Below are 11,273 nucleotides of genomic sequence, written 5' to 3'. Positions count from 1 at the left end.
TTTTAAATCACTTGTGCTGGTACGATATGCGGCCAACACTACGACAGAGACTTTGATGATGAAAATCATTATTTTGGGACTGTTCATATAAGGTGTCGGGTTTAATTCGGAAGATCTCCATTACTGTTATTAAAATAAATCCACCATTTGCCAGTAAAGATTTTTAACAAAGCATTGTTGTCAATGTTAATAGTTCTCTCCATCGGTGGTTATTCCCTTCAAGGGTCAGGGCAACGATGTTTAAGTACTCCAGCCCAATAACAATAACCATTTCAAACTTTGGACCACCAGTTTCATTCTGTTGCCGTACACCACTCCACGGGTGATGTGTGCACAGTAAGTTGTGGATAAACACCTACTGACATGGCTGTTCTCAGGTGCTGCAAACAGAAACTCGGTAGGCCTACTTAGCATGAGGGAATCTTTCCATCTTGATACGATGAACCAATATCACATGTCAGATACGCTTAGGACCTGCTCGGTTGACCAGGAAAGAGATCGTTCTGCAGAGTACGGATACTGAGTCGAAGTTCTGAGCCAGCTGGGCGCTTCGTCGGTGACAAATACTGCGCGTGTTTTGTTTCTTTCACGAGTTACGCTTTGACATGATCCGAAACGTGGACAAAAAAGGAAATGGTGCAGTTCACCCGGCAGTAAGATAGAGGGTAAGCTATTAAAATGCATCACTGTCGGCTGTGATCCTTTGGTGCTGATAGACAAGCCAATTGTTCGTTGGCATGTGAGAAAACGACATAGTTGAGTATGGGTTTGAAACTTTTATTCACAAAGCATCCTCTATTATGTGACAAATTTTCAAACGATTTGATCCACTTTTTCTCTTACAGAAACTCTGAAACGGTGCAAATAACAATCAGCTGGATTTGATTAAACCAAATCAGCAGTTAATACAATAGCATTTGTGGAACGACTTTTGTTGACTTATGCCTAATGCAATTTTGTCTGAAGTCATTATATCGCTACATATGCATACCTGACTTGTAAAATTGAGCAATGTGATTGGAGACAAGAATACGTGTTTTTTCTCTAATTTTTTGACATTTATTTTTTTCGTCTCTATCCGAGTTCGTCGCTGAAAGAATGACCAACAAGGGCGGCGGTGAACAAATCAATCGCCGGTTACCATTACAGTAACTAAACAGCCAACCGCTATGACGCACGAGGCAAGTCGGCAGCGTCACGGTAAATCCAGCCTAGAGCGGGAGTTCGCCGAGTCCACCAGCCTGCACGGCATCGCCAAGGTCTTCCACGCCAGCAGGCTCCTCATCCGGTTCGTCTGGGTAGCCATCATGCTGACGTGCCTGTGCGTCTGCGTCTGGCAGATCTCAGACCGTTTCCATCGGTTCCTGCAGTACAAGGCCAACACCGAAATCTCGGTGGAGTACACCAGGGATCTGGACTTCCCGGCAGTGACCATTTGCAATTTCAACAGGTATACTTCGCTTAAACCAATCTGAGAGGAGTGTTTGTTTTCTGGATTGATGAGGGGGTAGTTTATCCAACCAACGATGACAATATCTTCCTGCGTAAATAGGCCAAAAAGACTAACTTCCACCGTTGGTCTCATGACAGGGAAAATTCTCTGGCAAGATCTATCCTTAATTTCAGCAAAAAAAGCCAGCAATTTGCCTTGCGTTTACTTTGCGTATGTTTTCAAAAGGTGACACAATTTCCAAACTATGAATTCAATTTTAAAAAAGGACAGAGATGGGCTTAATTTCCTTTACTAAGGATATGCTCTTTTCTATTCACGTGCCTTTTTTCAGTTCATTTTCCTTGTACTTCTGTTCCTGATTGCTAATATTGACCACGACTGTCTTCCGTAACAGATATCGATCAAGCGCGCTGACGGAGAGTGACAAAACTTATCTGCCGTACATCATTTGGGCCAATGACTACGACTACGACTCGTTTGGGGACAGCCAAGGTGGTGTGGAGTACTGGGACGTGGTCGCGGACGACGGGCGAGACAACGACACACATTTCAACTACACCGACTTTACGTTGAGGGCGGGCTTTCTAATGGATGACATCACCCTTCGCCAGTGCGAGTGGCGGCGAAAGACAAAAAGTTGTTCGCCTGCGGTTAGTCAAGCGTTGTCCCGCTTTTCCTTTGCTTAATCTTGGTTTTCGACACTGTCATTAGCTTTTGTAATGACTAGTAAATCTGTTAATCATCACTTTAGGCCATACTCTTGTTTTGAACATAACTGCAGAATTTTTCGCACGTGTTCACTTCCTTCGGCAACTGCTGGACTTTTAACTCTGGGAAGACCGGACCCATTCTGAAGGAAACTCAGGCAGGGAGCGGCAACGGAGTCCGGATGTTGATCGACATACAGCAGGTACAAATCGACGCTTGTCCCTCTGCTGGCCTGCTTCCTCCGCGCCAGCCTTTTGTCTCTCATTCACCGTTTCAACTGTCTGTTTGCACTGTGTTGTCCCTTCCATCGTGTGCTGTTGCAGATCAGTAATGTACAGTTGCTCAGCCATTAAAATCATTGATGACAGGAGACAGTTGGATCAATTGCATTTTCATGCTACATGTATGTCTCCAACTCTACTCATGTCGCGTCTGAGACCACATCCCTGGTTGACGTGACCAAAATTTTCCTTGGCTATACTAAGTGACCAGGCTTAATTCTCTAATTCATTTAGCATTCACCATCACAACTTATCGTTCTGCGTGTCTGCGGACTTTAACCGAATCAGTACCCCTCAGAATACAGGCCATTCACAACAGTGCACCTCTAAGAGTTTGCAACGCGTTGACCAATCACAGTGCGCGAAATCTGTCGTCCCTTTCCAAACGCTCATTGGGTCGCCAGAGTTCGCGCACTGTGATTGGTCAACGCGTTGCAAACTCTTGGAGGCGCACTATTGTGAAACGCCCGTATTCAGCAATGATAACTATCAGACGGGGAAACGGTCAATTCAATCAACATGTACCTTTCTATATGACAACCAATCAGCCCGAAAAATTGACAATATATCAACATGTTTTTTGATATTTGAACTTTTGTCCTACCTCAGAGCGAATACACAGAGACGGTGGATGGGAACATTCCAGCCGGCTTGAAGGTCCTCATTCACGACCAAGCAACACCTCCCTTCGTAGAGTCCTCGGGGCTTGCCATCTCACCCGGCGTCTATGCTTTCATTGGCGTTCGTAAACAGCAGGTAGAGACAAGGTTCTGCTTCCTGAAATAAAGACGAGACTTGTAGAGCATTTTGTTTTTCAAAACGGCACATGACTGAGAGCTTACAAACCATTCTGCCATATTTGGGTTCAAGAACAGAGGGCCATGTTAACATGTTTATGAACACATTTGAAAACTACAATGTATAATTCTATCAATACTCTCAATTTGGTACGAACTCAGTAAGTTGAATTTGATGCCAAAATATAACTGTCAAAAATGCACCACACAATTCAAACTCCGTGAAAATTGAAGCAGAATGCATGTTGTTTTCCAGAGATTGTAAGTTGTGAAATACTTAAGAAATGCATATTCAGAAATATGGAAGATAGGAATAAAACAATATGCAAACGTAATAACTAAAGTACTTAAGAAACGTATTTGTCATATATTATGATATTCTTAAGTGGGTGTCATTGTCTTGTAATTTTTAAGTACCTTAACCTGGAGCATCCTTACGGGAAATGCAACGCCTCTAAGACGTTGACGAGGTTCTCTCATTACACGAGGGAGGGATGTAAAATTGAATGCAGAGCGAGAGCCATACTGGAGAAGTGTAATTGCAGACTCGTACGGTAAGCCTAACGTCAAAAGAATGGATGTCCCTTTTTGTGGAGGCTTACTGCACAACCGACCGCGGATGACCATTGGGCAGTGTTACGTGCACTATTTGCCTGGTAGGAAGGTCCACCAAACGGTTGGTTACTGATGCTGTGGCCCAACCCTAATACTACATGTTCAATAACATAAGACAGGAGATAAAAGTATCACCTCACAAAATTAACTGTGGGCCATTTTAATAACAAATAGTCTGACTCTGAAATGAATTGACAATGTCAGTAATGGAAGAACAGAGATGACAACCAGTTCTCCGTTTTCCCCAAGTTGGTTAAAATAATCTATGAAGTGCGGCACAGAATGCAACACGTGGCCCCCATAAAAGGAATTCCATATACATGTACATGGAATGGAATTCCATATACATGGCCCCGAAGAGTGAGCTATGTTGCATTATACGTCCAAGTGGGAGCTTGGCTCACTGTGAGTCACACTGGCAATTAGGTAATTAGGCACTATACATAGTATTTTTCTGCTTCTAGGCCTATCTCCTCCTTTCATCAAACAAATACAATGGAAAAGGGTATCCCAACCAAAACAAACAAAATCTCCCCGCTGCAGCTGGGCCATCCAAACACAAGGGTGATTGATCCTCCCAGGCACTTGTGAAATCGCTCTACAGCTAGTGGCCTGCTTCACTGTCACATGTGGGAGGAGCACTTTTGTACACAAACATATGGCAGCGCTGGGAGTGGGTATCTTCCCGCCAAATTTTTGGCAAAACCAAACTCACCCGGTGAGTGAACCCCCCCCCCGGAGTGTCTGGGTCCAACTTGCAGAGTCAGTCAGGAAGTGTGGGCTAGCTGCTGCGTTAGACTGTTGTCAGGTGATGCAAATCACGTGTTTTTGCCTAAGCTCCAGGCACGCTCACTCGTCCACGGTCCAATCAGAGAGCTAGGAATTAACTTTCATTGTAGGTTCCAGTTCAATCTTCTAATTCAATTCAGTCCCCGAATCCCCGAACGCCAAGCTGGGGCTGGGGATACAAGGCAACAGCCACGCCGGCCCTCTACCTGTTAAAATAGTGTGTCAAGCAAAGAAACCAAATCCAAGCTTAACCACAGTAGTTGTGTAGGACCCGATGAGATTTACACGTGAAAGCGTAGTACGAGCATGGGTCAAGACAACAACATCATTTAACCTGAAATTTCTCCTGTTGTAATCATAGTTGCTTGAGCTTGATAGTCGTACAGAGATTACAGTGATAGTGATGCGAGAATGTGAGCTAGAAATTGGCTGGTAAATTCTACAAATGAACTATTAAACTTAAGCTTCAGTACAATAACGCAGCCTCTACTACTTACACTTTGATGGACGATCCGGAAAGGACAGTTTTGCATGTACACGCAATCCAAGATGTCGACGACGCATCACAATGAATATTACACCGCAAAAAGGAATCTTTGTTTTCATGATTTGTATCCCCAAATTCCGATAACAGTCACTCGGCACATTCTCACAAACAACTTTAAGCAGATACACAGCCACAGGCAGATATCCCAATCCAATTCGAATACTATGATTGCTTTTTCCTATGGACTATGTTAATTACAAGAGGACGCATACCAATGACGTAATCGTTATAACAATGTAATCACGCAGGCCCACGTTATAAAATAGCACAACTACGGAGTCCTTAAGGAGACAGTGACTGAAACGACCCTCACATTGCAGTCAAGTTTTTTAGATAAGCTGCCTTCCTTTTCAAAAATTGATCCCCATGATGACTTTTTTCAAATGCTCTGTTTGATTGCAGACATCCAGGGAATGAGACGGAATGCTCGCCCCAGCAAACAAGCGGTTGCGCCATGAGCACCCTAGGTAAGTATCTTGAAGCACAACACGACGGAACTCGGAAGGGCGGCGTCTTCAAGATGTTTCTAGTTCCCCGTAGGCTAAAGCCATCTGTGTCTTCTTTCTTCCAAGCCGCAGGATAAAGGTGGACCGTAATCTTGTAATCTTTAGCGTGAAGCATTTCTGGTTTATCTCCAGAAGAAGGTTTTTACAGGGCTATTTTGCTTTTTTAGACTCATGTAGTGTCAAGCATTTGGTTCATTACGTAAATTTGATTCTAAATATTATCATGATGTTATCACTTTCCGTCAGCTCTATTTAAAATTTTTGGTTTGCCCATGCAATGTTTTAGCAAGGGCAAAGCATCGACTATTGGGCCTCTTAGTTATGTGCGAGCGTGATAAATAATTTATTAATTTGACGCGCAGTAAAGAAAGTGGGGCTATGCGCCCTTCACGTAAAAAAGAAGACATAAGATATCATACGGCGCACAGAAAAAAAACCAGTAACACCGACGTATCACAATTCTACAATTTTATCCAGGGAGCATGGGAATTATTTGTGTTTTAACTTATTTCAATAACAACAACTAACTAATAATAACAACTGGGCTTACAATATGAGATGAAATTTGTACGTGCATTTAAAAACGTGACAATCAGCAAACAGGCCACTTTTGAATTTACAGTCATGCAGATGTGCGCTACCTTGCTTTTAGCGTAAAAATAGCGCAACGTGTTGAGTTAGGACAGCGTATCACGCAGGGTATGATATGAACCGTGCAATACGGTTATATATCACACTGCTTGTTGTCATGGATCGGCCAATCAAAACTGAGAATTCAAGTTTGCCTGAAGATAATATGATAAAAACTTGGATTTGGTACAATCACAGTGTGGTTATTTATCTTGTCATTAAGTATCACTGATCACGTGTCTTTGGACGATATATTTCAATTCATTGGTCATCTGGATCAATTTTGGATAAACAATAAAGTGTAGTCAGAATATCAAACTGATAACCGCCGCTAGTGTAACGCATTGCCAGATGCCCCCTGCAAAATGAACTCCATTATCACCACTGCATTTTACCCCTTACCGTCCTCTAGGCGCCCTGGTAGGCGGGGAAGATAACCCATGCGATTGCCCCGTGCCATGTAACTACACCACCTTCACCACCTCGCTGTCCACGGCGTCCATACCCAGCAACAGCGTTGCGGCGCACCTGCAGGGTCTGACGGAGACCTCCTACTCAAGCGACTACTCCTACTCGTCCTTCAGTGTTCCGTACCCGGCACAGTTGGATCTCTTTGAGGAAGGCTACATACCGTAAGCTTTTAAAGGCTCACCGATCATTAGAGAATACTCGTTCTGTTGGAGGAACCGTGTTGTCGACATGCTGACCAAAGGGAGAGGTCAGAAATCGTCATGGGAGAATTTGAGACGCTGGTGGCAGCAGACAAACCCGTCCGTTTATTGCGCGTGCTTAAAATGATGCACGCAAGCTCAAAGTCTCCCATTTCGAGGATACGAAGGAATTGAGATCAGGTTTCTGACTAAATCAAATAATTGAAAAGGCCTAAGCTATCCCTCGACCGAATCGTCTCAAGAACATATTTTTTCTTAAAGGATAAATACAGAAAATCAATTGCTTACCAGAAAAGTTTCTGCTTAGAAACGCACTGGATCGGTTGTTGGAAAGGTGTTTTTTCCTGTTTAGGGTACCACTTTGCAAGTGTATCACAAAAAAACTGCGGCCAGGTACCTCTTTCAGATGACACGTTTTGGCTTATTCTGTATAGGAAAAACGTGATTTTGCTGGATGTGTTTTACGAAGATATCAACTTTGAGAGGTACGAGCAATCGGAAGCCATCACTCCATCGGCTTTAATCAGTAAGTTGAATGTAATGTTTTCCAGAAATAGAATTTCAATTCATAGAGCCTTCGGACCAAATCAAACGATTGACTATGCCTCAACATTATCATCTAAAAAAAAAATTCCAACTATAGTTTTTTTCAAAAATACAATCCCCGCAGGCGATATCGGCGGCCAACTGGGACTGTTCCTGGGAGCCAGCTTCATCACCCTGGCGGAGATTCTGTCCTATTTCGGCAAAAAGATCGACTTCTGGATTCAGCGAGGACTGGGCAAGCACCGGCGCTTACTCGAACGGCAGCGAGACAATCGCCATGGGAGAGATGTACCCTTGAAAAGTGTTCGCATCGACAACGGCAACCACAGGACGCTGTGGGCAGACGTTTAGTCTGGCACCGCTTTCCCTAAAGGAAAAGTGGAGACGCGCGCCTCAGCTTTCCGTTGGGGGCGCAACTTGTGCGGAATTAAGTGCAGTTCCATATTAATGTGGGCATCAACTTAACTGAGCAGCAGTTGCCAGCCAATGGTACTACATACACACGTACTCCTTAAGTGCTGAAAAGTTGTAATCAAACTGACAAAAGGATACGATGATGCAAACAGGACAAAAGGTCTTGCTAAGTCTTGATATAGCTTACTTGGCAAATTGAGACTACAAGCCACAAAAACAAGCCAAGTTCTACAAAAATAAATTGATAATTGATTGAGTTCCTACTGAGACTGGAGTTCATTTTCAAACTATTCCAGCTTTTATTTGGGTTAATTTAAACTACAAACTGTCTCGTCCTTTGTGTCACTCTTGGGAAAGACGGAATGCTCCACGCGTTTTTCAGTCGTCGAGAATCTTAACAACCTGGCCTCGGGTGACCAAAAGGTTTTCTGTAAATTATAGTCATACGTGCGTCTTCAACAAACAATGTGGTTGACTCAGTTCTGCTTTGCTGCCTGTTTCTGTACTCTCTCCGGGTTGCTGAACCCGTCTTCTCAGTGTTAAGAGTATTTTTTTAAAGTACGTCTTTGTCTGAAGTTATACTCAGAGTGCCTTGAACTATCTGGAGCACCAATGGCAATATACAAACGCGGTTTTTAATACTAGTCATGTTTTAAACCACATCAATCTCTATGTCAGGTTGAATTAAATACTTTTTCAACAATTCGAAGGCACTTAAAATCAAGGGACTGAATAGTTAAAATTCAACATTTTAAAAGTTTTCTCCTGCTTTATGGATGCCATGGGCGCTTTCCCAGAGCGGGAAGAAATGTGAAATACGGCCGGCAAGGGAAAAATACAGCGCCAGCCTCCCACGCCAAACTTCTCCATGCCCTGACGCGCGTGCGTAGTCAGTGGTCTATATTTTCACGGCGGTAGCGGTTACAGCCCCCCCCCTCCTCATTTGTTAAACACAGAGGCCCTGCAAACCACAACAATCAAGGCCAAGAGCACAGCTGTCAAATAAAACCTAATGCCATCGTAATACTGTTACTGATCGTTTAAATTACTTACCTCAAGGTGGTTTTCCACGGAATCCCGTTAGTAGGCCTACTTCATTTTAATAAAGAGCCGAGGCTTGTACAGGCGTCAAGGCTATCCCGCTGAGTTGATAGGATTTTTGCCCGCGACAGGATGTTTGCTTTCCTAATTGTTAGTTACTTTCGATCCAAAGCCTTGGCAATCCTGCGAGATCAAGAGGGCCGTTGCGTATTTCACTAAAAACTATAAAACACTAAACTGCTGTCTATCATTATCCTGGTCCTTTTGTTCAAAAATGAATATACTGAAAGACGCTTGCGCGCCAATATGTGGAGTGTGTGACAAGCAATTAAACCTCGTGCAGCGCGCCTACCCGGTCTGTAAAGATGAGCCCCGGACTGTGGTTATGTTACCATGCTATAAAGTGAAGTGATATCCAATGAATGAGATGATTTTGAAAAATGTTGTCAACTCGATTTTGAAGCAAATACGCAACGGCCTTGTGGTTCAGAGCGGTTTTTTAGACGTGGAAACGTGTTTTGGGTGCAGAAATGTAAATAACTTCTCCTTTAAAAGCGTACGTGCAATTATAAATAGCCTAAAACGTGCCTATTAATATTACTTCTGAATCTTAAACTATAGACTTATCTGATTAGTAGCCATAAATGTGGTGGCATCGGGCTCACACGCGTATTCCTCAGCTTGACGCGCGCGTGCTTTTGGCATATCGCGACACCGTACTGGTCGAAGAGGCATGTAACGCGCGCGTACCACCTGTCCACGAGCGTTGTCCCACCGCAGTAATGGCTTCTACTCCTGGTTGTCAAATTATAGGAGGTGCAATTTCTTCAACAGAACCAAATTTCCAGTGCTAGCTGTTCCATTGACATCTGACACTGAATTTTTGTAAAAGGTTTCCTTGACTGTTCCTATCCGCTTTTACAACATACATGTACAACCCTAACCCCAATATGCCTCTAAATCTTTTCAGAGGGGGAACCCCCCCATTTTCTCTACCACAGAAGAGCAAAAGAATGTAAACATGTATGTGAAACAAGTATGTGGGGATGGTTGGTGATTTGCATAAAATAAACGAAGATTCGCTCGATCGTTCCCGCAAAATTTTGAGAAAGGACAGACGTCAGTTACAGACGCTCAATGTACATTCTGCCTCCATTTCGGCAAAGTTATTCAACGCGCACGTTTAATGAACCTGTAGGTGGGATTATTGGCCCAAGTCATTTTCAAATTTATAATTCTACCCAATGAGCGTGCTCCAAAAACTACGCAATGCAGTCTGATAGAGTCGCCATTCCCGTCTAAGGACGTTTGGGGTAAGTGCCCATGCCTGCAAGAATGCAAATCACCCCGATGTGCTTCTGACACAGCTGCGAGCACACACAGAGATGCAAACATCACCCGAGTTCAAAGTGTATTTACCATCATGCCATCTGCTGAAACACTAACTGGCAAACTGGACATGATATGTACCAGCTGCACTGATAGACAAACGAGTTTATGAAGAGAATTATTTGGATAACCGCTGTCAGTAGACTTCAAACAGCACACCCACCAACGCAGAACGCAACACGCCCACGAGCCATTTCGACATGCAGAAAATAATGGAATCACTCAGTGGCGGTAATTCAGCTGTTCTTACCAACTCCCATCGTAATTACCTTAATAAAATCGACAGTTTCTCTTTTCATTTAAGATGGAAGTCGGCATCACTCCACCGCTTTTGCAAAAAACACGTAAATGCATAAAGTGAATACCCTTAATGGCGGGGAACAACGCAGAAAAACGGTGGCGTAGGGTTGAATGGAGCCGTTTTTGTGTGGACCAACAAAGCTTCCACTTAATCTAACTTGCAGTCCTAGCAACCTGTTATCATTGTAGTATGAATTCATGTGAACCTGAACTTACACAGTGGTTAATCACTTCCGTTAACAAGCTGTAAGACTGCAAACAATTCGACAGCAATTCACAGAATTTAGAATTAATAGGATTGGGATGACTAGAGTAACTTATTAACGAGTATCAGCCAGTGCAATGAATCTAAAGATGACAAATTATTTTAAAAAACCAAAAGAAGGGAAAGGAAAGGGGAAAGCAACGACATGTTGGGATAATGTAAATTTCAGTTTCCTCATACTTATACCAATTAGAATGTAGGAATTCTGTAAAGCCTGCATTCAGCTCAATGTTGTATGGGGTGGCTGGTGGTGGGTGAGGAGGCACTCGCTCAAGGCTTACGCCCCTCAGAGCGTAGGTAATTTAAACCAAAGGAAGAGCT

General features: G+C 43.4%; 1 protein-coding gene and 1 long non-coding RNA gene across 5 annotated transcripts in view; one reads left to right on the top strand and one right to left on the bottom strand.

Moving 5' to 3' along the window:
* The window catches only part of LOC147800121 (uncharacterized), a 54,984-nt gene extending 44,302 nt beyond the window's left edge, over positions 1-10,682 (bottom strand). Inside the window, exons 1-2 of one of the 2 annotated variants that reach the window (XR_015423460.1) lie at positions 9,011-10,682; positions 3,047-3,219 (exon numbers count right to left, since the gene is read on the bottom strand). This is a non-coding gene — a long non-coding RNA (uncharacterized LOC147800121). Of the gene's footprint in view, positions 1-3,046; positions 3,220-4,569; positions 5,544-9,010 lie in introns of those variants that run through there. The other variant, XR_015423461.1, reaches the window with a different exon arrangement.
* Positions 323-8,989, top strand: LOC110977196 (acid-sensing ion channel 2-like). Of its 3 annotated transcripts, none has more exons than XM_087130401.1 (10): positions 323-665; positions 1,098-1,450; positions 1,848-2,103; positions 2,235-2,363; positions 3,052-3,198; positions 3,654-3,793; positions 5,593-5,657; positions 6,739-6,958; positions 7,432-7,523; positions 7,668-8,989. In XM_087130401.1, the coding sequence occupies exons 2-10, from the start codon at positions 1,170-1,172 to the stop codon at positions 7,892-7,894; spliced, it is 1,557 nt and encodes a 518-aa protein (XP_086986527.1). In that variant the 5' UTR covers positions 323-665; positions 1,098-1,169; the 3' UTR covers positions 7,895-8,989. The 3 variants fall into 3 exon arrangements, with proteins under 3 accessions (XP_086986527.1, XP_022086791.1, XP_022086793.1); XM_022231099.2 differs by having other exon boundaries at positions 1,084-1,450; XM_022231101.2 differs by having other exon boundaries at positions 331-397; positions 1,084-1,450.
* Positions 10,683-11,273: the final 591 nt, after the last annotated feature.

Source organism: Acanthaster planci, linkage group LG02, assembly GCF_054643075.1.
Source record: "Acanthaster planci isolate LZ-2023a linkage group LG02, COTS_SCS, whole genome shotgun sequence".
Classification (NCBI taxonomy): Eukaryota; Metazoa; Echinodermata; class Asteroidea; order Valvatida; family Acanthasteridae; genus Acanthaster; species Acanthaster planci.
The sequence above is the reverse complement of the archived record's forward strand: the minus strand, read 5'-3'. Positions and strand labels throughout refer to the sequence as shown.